Source organism: Grampus griseus (assembly GCF_964374135.1).
Source record: "Grampus griseus genome assembly, chromosome: 3".
Classification (NCBI taxonomy): domain Eukaryota; kingdom Metazoa; phylum Chordata; class Mammalia; order Artiodactyla; family Delphinidae; genus Grampus; species Grampus griseus.
This window is the reverse complement of record NC_139019.1, coordinates 14,176,992-14,189,924: the sequence shown is the minus strand read 5'-3', so window position 1 is coordinate 14,189,924 and position 12,933 is coordinate 14,176,992. Positions and strand designations below refer to the sequence as shown.

General features: G+C 46.7%; 1 protein-coding gene across 1 annotated transcript in view; it reads left to right on the top strand.

Moving 5' to 3' along the window:
- The window catches only part of MYO10 (myosin X), a gene marked incomplete at its 5' end in the record, with an annotated part of 218,166 nt that overhangs the window by 104,258 nt on the left and 100,975 nt on the right, over window positions 1-12,933 (top strand). Inside the window, 1 exon segment of the mRNA XM_082651004.1 lies at window positions 9,667-9,854. Within this exon segment, the coding sequence (XP_082507130.1) occupies window positions 9,667-9,854 (188 nt within the window).

The window sequence follows — 12,933 nt, the reverse complement described above, 5'->3', positions numbered from 1 at the left end:
CAGGACACCTTTAAAAGCAGTGGTTCTCAACCAGGTGATGTGACCCCCCAGGGGATATTTGGCACTCTCTGGAGGCATTTCTGGTTGCCGTAGTAGAGATGCTGATGGTACCTAGTAGGTAGAGGCCAGGCATCTGCTAAAGATCCCAAGGTGCACAGGACGGCCCCGCCACAAAGAGTTATCCGGCCCAAGATGTCAGTCATGCCGAGAAACCCTACCTTACTTAAAGCTAGGCAGCAGTGTTTGCGCTTGGTGGTAAAGAGGCTACACTGTCCTTGTTAAAGGCTCTTGAAGAGAGAATTTCCCTGAGAAAAAATTTAGAAGGGTTGATAGGGAAGTGATGTGGTATAGTCTACAGAGGGTAGATTGGCTGGGAGAGTGTGGCAGTAATTCAGAGGTGTAGAGATGAGGGTTTTGGACCAGGGTAGAGATGGCGGTGAGCGAGAGGAAGTTAGATATGAGACGTGTGGCGGAGGAGGTGAAGTAGCAGGGCTGGCGGTGATGACGCCCAGCCTTGTCAAGCCCTGATGGCCCTGAGCGCAGTGCTGGCAGCTCCGCCAGGAGAGGAGAGCGGGAGAGACGAGCTGGCTTCTGGGTGCCTGTTGCATTGTATTCTCTGGAGCCCGGATCATTTCAGATTCTGTACCCAGCATCTACGCACCACGTGGACCAGAGCAGCTGAGGTTTCTGTTGTATTGACTGTCAGCTCCGGGTCCACAGTGGGGGAGCAGCTAAGCTGGCTCCGTGGTGTGGCAGTTTTGTTTCCTGCCCAGTGGAAGAGAAACACGTTGTCTCCGTCATAAGGTTCATCCTGCTGTGGGTCAGTTGTGTGGGCGAGCCTCCTGTCCCAGCCTCTAAGGAATGGCTGGAAACACATCAGGGTGAGGCTGCAGGGAGCCTTGGGGCTCGGCTGCAATTATGGGCTTGGGGGGGCTCCAGAGGAAGCCCTGCTCTGTTCCACCCACCTCATGGGTTCGTTTGTTGGTCTTGCCGAACAAACGGGGCAGAGCTGAGAGTCCTACGAGCCCATTTGAAGAAGTGGGGCTGTGTCTAAAGATAACGGCTGGTGTGAGCACAGAAGATGCTTCACAGCTCATGTATTTTTAGGTGTTTCAAAAATACCCTCCTCTGGTTAGGTGGCCTTCCAGACCGAATCTGTAAATGTGTTTGACGTTGTTCCTGAATTAACTTCGAAACCTGCAAAAGGTGTTGGCAGGCAGCAGCCAGTTGAAGACACGTGTGGATTGCAAGTGAGTTCACCTGGGCTGCCTGCGGTGTTCACGCTGGGCAGGGCAGGCTGGGGAGTTCACTGTTGCAGGCCTGCAAGTCTAAAGCTGAGACTCATTTCCTTGAGTTCAGTCTTCCCAGAGAAGATTTTTGGGGGTTGTTTTCCGTCCCTTTCCAAAGCCAGTGTCAAGTAACAGCGCGCCTCTCATAGATGGCCCAAAGACCGGATGGCCAGCAGGCTTGGCATTTGTCTCATACCAGGAACAGCTGAATACAGTGTGGTTTGTCAGGGTGTTTTTTTTCACATGAAATCAAGACTGGTGTTGCCAAAAGATGATTGTAACCATCTGTCTGACTCTGTGTATTTTTAAACTTGACCAAACGTTTATGCTGTTGAGTTGCCATTTCTACATCGGCACATGATGGTGGCAATTAGGAACTCTGTTTTTGTTAATTTTTTTTTCCCCTTTCCTGCCTCTTTTGGGTCAGATTCCTTTCAACAAGGAGGGAATATGAGTCAGAAATTCACTCAGATTAAATGGAAATGTCATTTCTAAATATAAGAGCTTGAATTTAGTAACATCTTGAGTTATCGGTTGTGATCAAGTTTTCTTTTCAACCAACTTGCACGCTTAACGGTTTTAATTGTTTAATTGGACAGGGATGGCAAGTAATTTTGTTAGGGAGAAGGTGGCTGTAGAGCACGAGAATGCAGTTAAAACAGGAACCTGTTGGGTGGATTGGTAGCGACTTTGTGTGCCCCTCATATATCTGTGTTCATTCAGCCCTGCCTGTGTGCCAGGCTGTGTGTGAGACTCCAAGGATGCAAAATTCATCTTGCTCGTGCTAATTGTTTCTTGAAAGATTGAATAAATGAAAGGCACTGTGCCACCAGGACCTCCTAGCTTATTGATGAATGCAGACACAGCAAATCTTTGACAATAGCCCAGGGTGACGATGAGTGTGATAAAAGTGCTGGGAACAGAAAGCATGAGCATCGCAGGAAGAGGTACGAGGGGGTCGGAAAATAATTTCCAGCTGAGGCACTAACCGTGCCGAGTTTTGAAGGAATTCCTAGAGGAATTCATCCAAGAGGGAGGGTGGCTCATTCCTGGCAGAAGATCAGCACGAGCACAGATTTCAAATGACGTGGTGCATTTGTCCAGCTGCAGGACATCCAAGATGCTGCAGTGAAGGTTGCGTGCAGCTGGCTGGCAAGGTGGTCAAGAGCAGGTGAAGAAGGGCACTGTGTGTGAGTTAGTGACCTTGAATTCATTTATGAAGGCTGGTAGGGGACAGTGTCAAAGGTGAGTTTGGGGAAAACTCAGTCTGGCTGCAGGTGATGGATGAGTCCGGCAGGTATAACCGGTCTAGGAGGAGAGGTGACCAGCAAACCAGATGGGAAATGATGGGATTCCACACCAATCCTGGGGGAGCTGGAGTATGAGACATATTAAGAGGTAGAATCTAGGTGTTTGATTGGGTTTGGGGGCGGGCAGCAGGCTGACGTTTATAGGATGACTGCTAGGTTTCTGGATCAACCATTTGGGTAGACCATGGTGCCATTTGCGAAGATGTGACTGTGTGAGAAGAGGCAGGTGTTTGGGGGAGCTCAGCCTTGTCCATGTTGAGTTTGGGCTTAGGGGCATCCAAGTGGAGATGCCCATGCCGGCTGCTGAGTATACAGATCTGCAGTTTAAAACTGAAGCTGCATTCAAGGTAGAGATCTGGGGAAGTAGGTCATGGCTATGTTTAGCTGTGATGATCGAGAGAGAAGGAAGGAGGAGAATGGTGGGTGGGGAGTAAATCTGGCTAGCGGTTCCCGCTTTTTTTTGTTTTTAATTTATTTATTTTATTTTTGGTCTTCGTTGCTGCACGTGGACTTTTCTCTGGTTGTGGCGAGCGGGGGCTACTCTTCGTTGCGGTACACAGGCTTCTCATTGCGGTGGCTTCTCTAGTTGAGGAGCACGGACTCTAGGCGTGAGGGCTTCAGTAGTTGTGGCACACGGGCTCAGTAGTTGTGGCACACGGGCTCAGTAGTTGTGGCTCACGGGCTCTAGAGCGTAGGCTCGGTAGTTGTGGTGCACGGGCTTAGTTGCTCCACGGCATGTGGGATCTTCCTGGCCTAGGGTTCGAACCCGTGTCCCCTGCATTGGCAGGTGGATTCTTAACCACTGTGCCACCAGGGAAGCCCGGTTCCCACTTCTTAACAAGTCCTTCCCTTTAGAAGAGTTGCGGCACTGACTTGAACCAGTTTCCCTAGTGCATTTCAGATTACTTGATCTCCATCCAGCTTTTCAGACCCACATGATGAAAAGCCATTGTAGTCTTGTTTTCATTAACAAAAACTATAATGCATGCCTGTGACTTACGTAATGTTTTCACATGGTGATGAGGTGGGGTAACAGAGGACATGCTATTATTACTGATTGGAATCTCGAGCCTAGAGGGGTTAAGCAGTGTACCGGGGAAGGTAGGTCCAGGGTGAGGACTTCAAGTCTTCTAACTTGACCAAATCTTGCTGTCTCCATCATTTCTTCCTGTGTTGGAATAGTGACTTCCCAACGGTAACATGGATCCTCCGTTTCTACCAGCAGAGTGCATCTGAGGCCACTGGGTCACTTTTAGTGTTCTTAGTTATACTCAGTTTTTTTTGGTGGGGGACTAGATATAGGTATTATACCCTTATGCCTTTTGAAAACCTTGAATTGGTAGATTCTGCACTGAAGCAATGCAGAGCATTTCTCCCAGTGTTTCATAGCAATAGGCACGGCAGCTGTTCCAGGTTATTAAAATGGGCAAGGAAATGTATTTTTGGGGGGAGTTATGTGGAACTTTTCTGACTAGAAAAAAATTTTTACGTGCTTCAAAATAGAATATACTTTCTATTTCTGAAAAGCCATTAAGATGACCAGGAGATTTATTCTCATGGAATTTGGAATCCAGTATGAGGAGACCAGCACCTGGCCCCTCCTGGTGTTTGAGAGTTGCACGTATCCAGCGTTCCAAAGTGCATGGCGTTATCGTGGTGGTTTCGGGGGCAGTAATAAAAAATACCTTTTTAGAGAGTGACCAGTGGTACGAGCATGGAACACACTGTTGTCTCACAACTCTTAGGATTCCTTACTGCATTGTATCTTTGCCTCACTTGGTACTTAACTTACAGCCCGGCTCTTCTACACCCTCCATTCCCACTTTCCATATTTACTTACATTACGTGTTGAACCTTCCTTATTATTCCGCACATCTCTTACCCATGCAGCCTTTGTTTTAATGACAAAATAATCCATGCAGAGTGGTATGTTCAGGGGAGGGGGAGAAAAGATAGAGGTGCCCCAGCTGTAATTATTTTTGCTGATAGACCTCAACCATTTCACCTAATTTGAATAAACCATTAGGAACTGTGACTCTTGCTGCCACGTTGTTTTACACACTCCTTTTAGGGAGATTCAGAAGTACCATTTGGCACGAATATGGGCACAAACAATGAAAACTCAATGAGTTAAGTAGCTGAAGCGGTCCGCATTCCTGAAACTTTTAGGAGAATAATTCATTAGGACTTGGGTGCTCAGACTCTCTTCCTGAATATTCCTGTGGGTCGGCCCTGAAGACTGTGGGAGCTATTTGAAGAGTTTTACGCAGGAGAGTTTTTGTTTTCAGATGTTCATTTGTCACATGTGAAGCTGGGATTGAACATGCAAGACCGAGTGGGAGATCAGTGGGAAAGGAGGCTTTCGGGGACATCTGAGCAAGTGAGGCCAGGGCGGTGGAGATGGAGAAAAAGGGGGTTGATTCTAGAGTTAATTGAAAGTGGGGTGTACAGCACATGGAGACAGTGGCCACTGGCGATGTGGCTGGAGAGTCTGGGACGATTCCATGCTGTACGTAGGTGAGTGGGGAAGGGCGTCATCACAGACCCGAGGGCAGCACCCCACAACCAGGATCCAGGATCCTGCCCTCACCCTCACTCACTGGCTCTGTTCCTTCCTCTGTCAGAAGAGGCAGAAGCGTGGCTTCTGCGCTGCCCACAGGTCAAGGTTATGTCGGAGCAAATGAGGGTGTGCGACAGTGTGTCTGCATAGGGCAGATTGTCCTCCGTGTCCCACAGTTCTGAAATGTCAGTAAAGCTGTTTTGGAAACCTGTAGACTTAATTGTCATTTAAAATCTGGTGACAAGCCTGTTAAGAAATGACTCAGGTCATTAGTGAGAAGGTGAAACAGTAAAACGTGTGCATTCGTGTTCTAAGAGCCTAATTTATGTCTGGAACTACGTGGAGGTGCTTACAGCAGGAGACATTTTTAACTCTAAATGAGGCAAGGTTTCCTATAATCTTAAAAAATAACTATTAAAAAATTGGATTCTTTCTCCCTACCAGCCATACACACATTTTATATATTCTTTAGTTTTTTTGTTTTTGTTTTTTTTAAAGGAGAGATATCAGGTTATTGAGTTTGGGCTCAAATTCAGTCCGGTGTTTTGCTGTCCCTGTTGGCACATATGAGTCCATTGGTTGAAGTTACTGTCAGCTACAAATTATATAAGATGGCGACTCAACAGTGGAACAGTCTTTAGACGTGTTGGAATGATTTTTGAGCCAGAAACCCTGGCTGAGCATCAGCTCACGGGCCACCAGCTCCCACTGCGCGGCAGTGACCGGGCTCGGTCTGGGAAGGTACGTGATGTGTTAGCGGGTCCACCCGGCGTGACCGCCAGCAGAAACCTTGCCACTCTAGGGGCTGCCTCAGTGCTGACCGTCTGCTGTTCAGAGAGGCCGGCTTCACTCCTCTGGAATCCCCGGGGACCGGGTGCGAGGCAGACGTGTGTCATCTGCAACTGCCACGCCGCCGACCACATTGTCCTTCTGCAACACCTTCCAGCTACTTCATTGGGCCAAGTGCAATGTGAATTACTCAAAAGCGAAACTAGGCGTTAAGACCGTTGTGGATGTTCTGTCTTCATCTTTGCTAACAAGCCTTGGGTGTCCTGCCCCCATACGAAATCCACGCCATGCACGCTGTCAGGGTGAGTGATACCTTAAGCCAGCAGTCCCTCAGGTTTTGGGCACTGGGGACCGGTTCCGTGGAAGACAGATTTTCCCCGGACGGGGATGGTGCGAGGGGGGATGGTGCAGGCGGTAATGTGAGTGATGGGGGCGGCAGGTGAAGCTTCGCCCGGCGCTCACCTCCTGCTGTGACGCCTGGTTCCTAACAGGCTGCAGACCGGTTTCGGTCCACGGCCCGGGGCTGGGGGATCCCTGCCCTGAGCCATGCTGGGAGACTAGTTCCCCAACCAGGAAGGGGTAGCATGCCTACAAGGTTTTGACCAAAATAATCACTTTCAAAGGAAAGCTTTTAATAAAAGGTTATGATGTTTTTCATGAGTGAATCAATACATTTTTTAAAAGTCTCATCAGAATTTTACGACCACCATACACATAGGTTATGAATGGGGAGTGCAAAAATTTTCACGATTTAGGCATGTTGTTTTGTTAAAAAGATATGTTCGTGATGGATTACTCTTCTAACATTACTTAAATTTAATAGTCAAGTTGATGCCCTGACGGGCTTTTCTGTTTTACTTGTAGCTGAGAAAGGAGATCGGCAGCACGCCTACCTATCTGTATAAAGACGGACGGCACTGACTGTCTTGACTTCTGCCAAAGTAGGAAAAAGAACGTGTTTCACAGGAAAATGGACAGTCTTGATATTTCACAGAATAACAATAATCATGCATCCAACTACTGGAAAGGTAGAAATAGGCCTGACGCTTTAGACCAACCAGAGGAAGTGGCCAGACACCCAGAGCCTCAAGCGTCACGTACCTGCCTGCCTCACCTGTGCAAACAGTCGATGTAAAACAAGCCACGAGCACCTGTGGCCAAGGCGTTGATGGAGGGTGTCTGGCATCCTCCAGGGAACCATGTGGTTCTCTGCTCTCCTTTAGAAGTAGGACCCTTTCCTTCCCCAGAGGAAAAAGCTTCCACCTTTCTTTCTGGCCACATCCTCCCCATGGTACTATGACAGGGAAAAGTGGCCTCTCTAGAGAGTGGAGGTTTCCAAAGACCTGAACATTCATACATGAAAGCTCCACGTCTTTTAATTTTTTTTAAATTGAAGTGAAATTTATATAACAGAAAACTAAACACTTTCAAGTAAATTCAGTGGCATTTAGTACATTCCGTGTTGTACAACCGGCACCTCTGTCTAGTTCCAAAATGTTCTCATCACCCAGGAAACCTTGTACCTGCAAAGCAGTCACCCCCGAGTCCTGCCTCGCCCCACCCTCCCCTCTGCCCATGGTAACTACCACCAAGCTTTCTGTCTCTGTGGATTTACCTGCTCTGGAGGTGTGCACATCTGTACCTCGCTTCTTTGACTTAGTGTCGTGTTTTCAAGGTTCATCTACATTGTAGCCTGTATCAGTACTTCATTTCCTTTGCACAACTGTGTGGATGTGCACCGCATCTTGTTTACCCATCTATCTGATGACGTGCATTTGGGTGGCGTCCGCCTTCAGGCTCTTGGAACGACGCTGCTGTGTATTTGTTGGAGGACCAGTTTTTAATTCTTTTGGGTGCATACCTAGGAGTAGAATTGTTGGGTCATATAGTAATAACTCTTTGACCTTTTTAACCTTGTTTTGGTTCAAAATATTTCCAAAACATGTTATAGACCTCCTTACATTTGAAAACAGTTAAGACGGGACACACGATACTTGATGTTCCTGGCAGTCACTGTGAATATAAATGATTACAAATTGCTATAATATGGTACAGATGCACTCAGGATGTTTAGACTTTCTGTCCAGTGTTTCTTGCTTTTCTTGTGCTGTGCTGTGTTGCCACCCCCTGCCAGTGAATGTGAAGAGAAGGCTCTGGAATTAGGTTGCCTGCATTCACATCTCACCTCTACCACTTACTGGCTATGTGGCCGAATGCAAAATTTTATCACTCTGCCTCAAATTCCTCCTCTGAAAAGTAGGTGTAATAACACTGTGAACCTCCTAGGGTTATTGTGAGTGGCGAAAGGGTCAGGCCCTGTTTATTAGTCTGCTCGGGCTGCCATGACAAAAGACCACCAACTGGCTGGCTGAAACAACAGACATTTATTTTCTCACAGCTCTGGAGGCTCAAAAGTTTGAGATCAAGGTGTCAGCAGGGTTGGTTTCTCCTGAGGGCTCCTTCCTTGGCTTGCAGACGGCCTCCTTCTTCCTGTTCCTTCACATAGTCTTCCTGTGCACATACATATGTCCCCAGTGTTTCTTGGTGTATCCAAATGCCATCTTCATATGAGGACGAGATTAGGGCCCACCTGAACAGCCTCATTTTAATTTAATCATCTCTTTAAAGGTCCTGTCTACAGGTATACTTGCATTTGGAGGTACTGGGGGTTAGGGCTTCAATGTGTGAATTGGGGGAGGAGGCTGAATCAGCCCATAGCTCTCCATCAAGCCCGTGGTGCAGTGTATACACCACAGAAGCTGGCAGGTAGGTGGTGGTGGCTGCAGGGTCCTACCCCCACCCCTTCTCATCTGCTGCTTCACTTGTGTCTGACAATCAAACTTCGTTAGCCTTTCTTGAAGAAGGACAAATGAGTAGTTTATGTCCATATGGAGGAGGCATGAGGCATTTTGCTTTACTAACTCTGTAGCCTCTGTTTTGCTGCTCTGAAGATTTTGCTTAATTTCTGGCCTGGATTTGGTTCCAGAAAAGATAAGATTTCCATGAGCTATTCTCCAGATAAGTTGCATGGTACTTCACGCGGTGTTTGAGATTACTGAAAGAGTACCTAGTGCTCCCAAAGTGGTCTTGTGGCTTTTTAAAAGTTAAAGATATGTAACATAAAATTTACCGTTGTGACTGTTTGTCAGTGTACTAAATACATGTGCAGTGTTGTGCAACCATAACCACTGTCTACCTCCAGAGCTTTCTCACCGTTCCAAACAGAAACGCTGTGCCCATTAAGCAGTAACTCTTCATCCACCACCCCGCCCTGTTTCTCTTATTTCTTTAATCCTGCCATTTCCTAATAGCCACTAGATGAGAATCGGAGTCAGGAGGTCACTGGGGAATAGGGATTTGGGCCTCACCGTGTCACCATCCTCTCTCTTGTTTACCTTTCACTGCAGTGCTCTTTGAAATGGCTTCATTCCTTTGCAAAAGATTTGTCCCCAAAGGTAAAGGAAAAACGTGTGAGCAGGGCTCAGGAGTCACTGGTCCCCTTAACGTACACTCGGCGGATTCTGGTAAAGCTCAGACAGCGGCTCTGGCGTGAGAGGTGGCGTCTCTTCCCCTCCAGGCGTGGACCACGCTGAGCTGCTTCTGTCTCTGCCCAGCGTGGGTGGGGATGAGATCCTGTGCCCACCCACTCTCCGCCCCCCCCAGCCCCGAGTGCCACCTGTAACCCGGGTCCCTGTGTCCCCACCCCCTGTCCTCGCAGACCTACATCGGCTCCATCATCGCCTCTGTGAACCCCTACAAGACCATCGCCGGCCTGTACTCACGGGACGCCATGGAGCGCTACAGCAGGTGCCACCTGGGCGAGCTGCCCCCGCACGTCTTCGCCATCGCCAACGAGTGCTACCGCTGCCTGTGGAAGCGCCACGACAACCAGTGCGTCCTCATCAGGTAACCCAGCCAGCAGCCACCACAGACACGGAGCCCGCTTATTAGCGCATCAACCCCCAGATTTCTCAGATGGAGTTTTCCCTTTTGAATAGGCTGACAACTACGGCTTCCAAAAGACACGAGTTATTCTTTGGTTTATTCCAGTGGTCAGACATGGTCCTTCTATTGACTTATGGAAACATTGCATAGTTCTTCCAAATTTAAAATATTTTACATATTCTAGAGCACTCCTCAGAATGCTTGTCTGTTGCAGCAAGGTCCTGGTTTTTGCCAGTATGAGAAGATTACCCTAGAATCTCCCAAATTTAAGAATTTTTAATGATTTTAATTGGGTGTTCCTAAAGTTGACCTTTGAATTAGCCACAGAAGTGGGACTTACTATGTTATATGTTGAGGGAATGATAGGCATTTTTCTCTACCACTCTCAACACACTGTGCCACCAGGGAAGCCCCTGTGTTCTTCTTATTGGCAATATTTACCCATTACTCTTGTTCGGGGGTCCTTCGTTTGTAATCAATCAGAATTATATGAATGTGGAAGGTAGAACACGTTCATATTGTCTCTCCCTGCCTCCCTCTATCACCTACTTTCTTTAAGGGAAGGGAAGCACCTGGGCAGATACATTCTCTCCTCTTTATTACCTTAACGGTGCTCATGCACTGGGCTGTAGAAACAACTTGGATAGAGGGACTGTCCATTTATGCATTTCAGTAAATATGAATTATTGTAACTTGCAGTTAATCAAAAATGAAGCTAACGCTTAGTATAAAAGCAGAGCTTTTAAGAGTCACCTTCCCAGGCTTCCCTGGTGGCGCAGTGGTTGAAAGTCCGCCTGCCGATGCAGGGGACACGGGTTCGTGCCCCGGTCCAGGAAGATCCCACATGCTGCGGAGCGGCTGGGCCCGTGAGCCATGGCCGCTGAGCCTGTGCGTCCGGAGCCTGTGCTCCGCAACGGGAGAGGCCACAACAGTGAGAGGCCTGCGTACCGCAAAAAAAAAAAAAAAAAGAGTCACCTTCCCAATTAATTAACTTGCCTTATGATTAGAGCACTATTTGTGGGCTCTTTTAGATGACTTCGCTGAAGTTCAGGAGTTAGAATTTAAGATCACTGTTTCAGCATACAGAATATAGTTTGATAAGATTAACAGAAAGAGTTTAATCTATTTTAGGAAGATCAAGTTGTTTTCCACACTTAGGTACCTAAATATTTGCCATCAATGATTGGCTGTGTTTATTACTTTCAGTGGAAAAAATGAGAGCATGACTCATATATCACCTGCTAGACAGAGCAGTTTGGGAAGAAAGTGAAAAATCAAATGAGATCATTGTGCATATATATGTGTGTGTAGTAATACGGAAAGGGGTTGGCATGTTCCTGCCAAAGACTATGGCATTTAAAAAGAAGGCGGGGCTAGCCGGGAGCGAGAAGGAAGAGGGGACCCCAAACAAAAAGCTCTCATTGTGTAATGCTGATGTGAAAAGAGTAACTGTATTTATCTAAAGTAACTCAGGAAACAGCGTCTTTAAGAATAGATTTCTCATTAAAATGTGTTTTGGTTTTTAATAGACCTCTTGCAGTTTTTTTTAGTGGGGCATGGGGCTGCGGGAATTAAGAGAAAATTGAGTATAAAAATAGAAATTGTAGGATACAGTAGCCCTATTTAGATTTCCTCAGGCATGATCTGCCCCCTGGTGGTACAACATGTTACTACTTTCAAAACTTTCGCTCTAATTACCTATGAAACCAGAAAATAAGCCTATTTGGAATTAGGCAGGGACCACATAGATCAGTTTTTCTCTCACTTTACGAGCCTGTGTCACTGCTAGTCTCGTGGATTCTAGTCCAAGCGTTTTTTGTTGGTCTCACTTTCAAGAGTTTCTCTCTCTTAAGCTCTTTATTTTACCCTTCTTGTGTACGTTTAAGCCAATGCTTATGCTATTATAGTTTCTAAAATATAAATATATGTTTAAAACTTCCATGAGCTTTTTTTAAATCTAACTGACAAGGTCAGATTTTGATCTAGTACATTTTAAGTGAATATCAATTTGGGGCAGGCAGAGTTTAGTCTATTTTGTTTAGTCTGTTTTTCCCTTTTCAGTATGTATGAACTTTTAAGGTAGTGTCGGCAAGGCCTGTGGTTAATTCATCTGTGCAACTCGTTGCCCAGGACAGTGTCTGATAGGAGGGCCAGCATCCAACAGCTGTCAGTCAAAGGATGGGTGGGCAGAACAGCTGTTGGTTTAGGACCTCTGCTTGCTTTGCAGAAGTTTTGGTTTTCTAAAATTGGAGTGATTTTTTTCCTTAACTATGTCTTTTATATTCTGGAATAATAATTGGGTGTTTAGTCTTTTTCTATTCTAGTAGTATTTTAGAAATAATTGAATTGGAATAGTGAACAAAACTTGCATCCTGTGTCAGAAGGGCACCAGCCAGAGTAAGGCATGGGGCCTGCCTCACGCTCATATCAAATGGTAGTTTACCTTGTTAAAAAAGAAAAGACCCAATCACTGCCCTTTAGGAACTTTTGTTCTGATGGGAAGAAACTGATGTAAATAAGTAATTTCAATACAGCCTGCCTAAGGCTAAAATAGAAATGTGTACATGGTTGTTCAGAGAAGATGGCAATAGATGCTCAGCAAGGAATCGAAAATATATCTCAGAGAAAGTGACATGTGATCATGAGTCCATTGGTACGTGGGAACAGCAGCAGGCACAGAGGGGACCCTGGAAGGGCACAGAAGCACTTGCAAAAACGTGTGGAAGGACAAGGAACATATACAAATAGAAGGTACACCTGTAAGGTGTGGGATCTGCTAAGGACATGAAGGAACTGGTGTTCGAAAGGCAAGGAGGGAACTGCCATTCATTGAGAAAGACCAGAAGCCTTCTCTGGGGGAGCCGAGGCTTGGAGCTGTTGAGGGACCTGCCAAGGAGACTGAGCGTGAGCTACAGGCACAGGACATGAACTTCCGTCTCCCTGTGTTAGTTTCGGAACAGAGTCCCACTTCCTGGTGCAGGGGCTCACCTTACGGGCTTTTTCCTGGTGCAGGGGCTCATCTTATGGGCTTTGCCCTGCT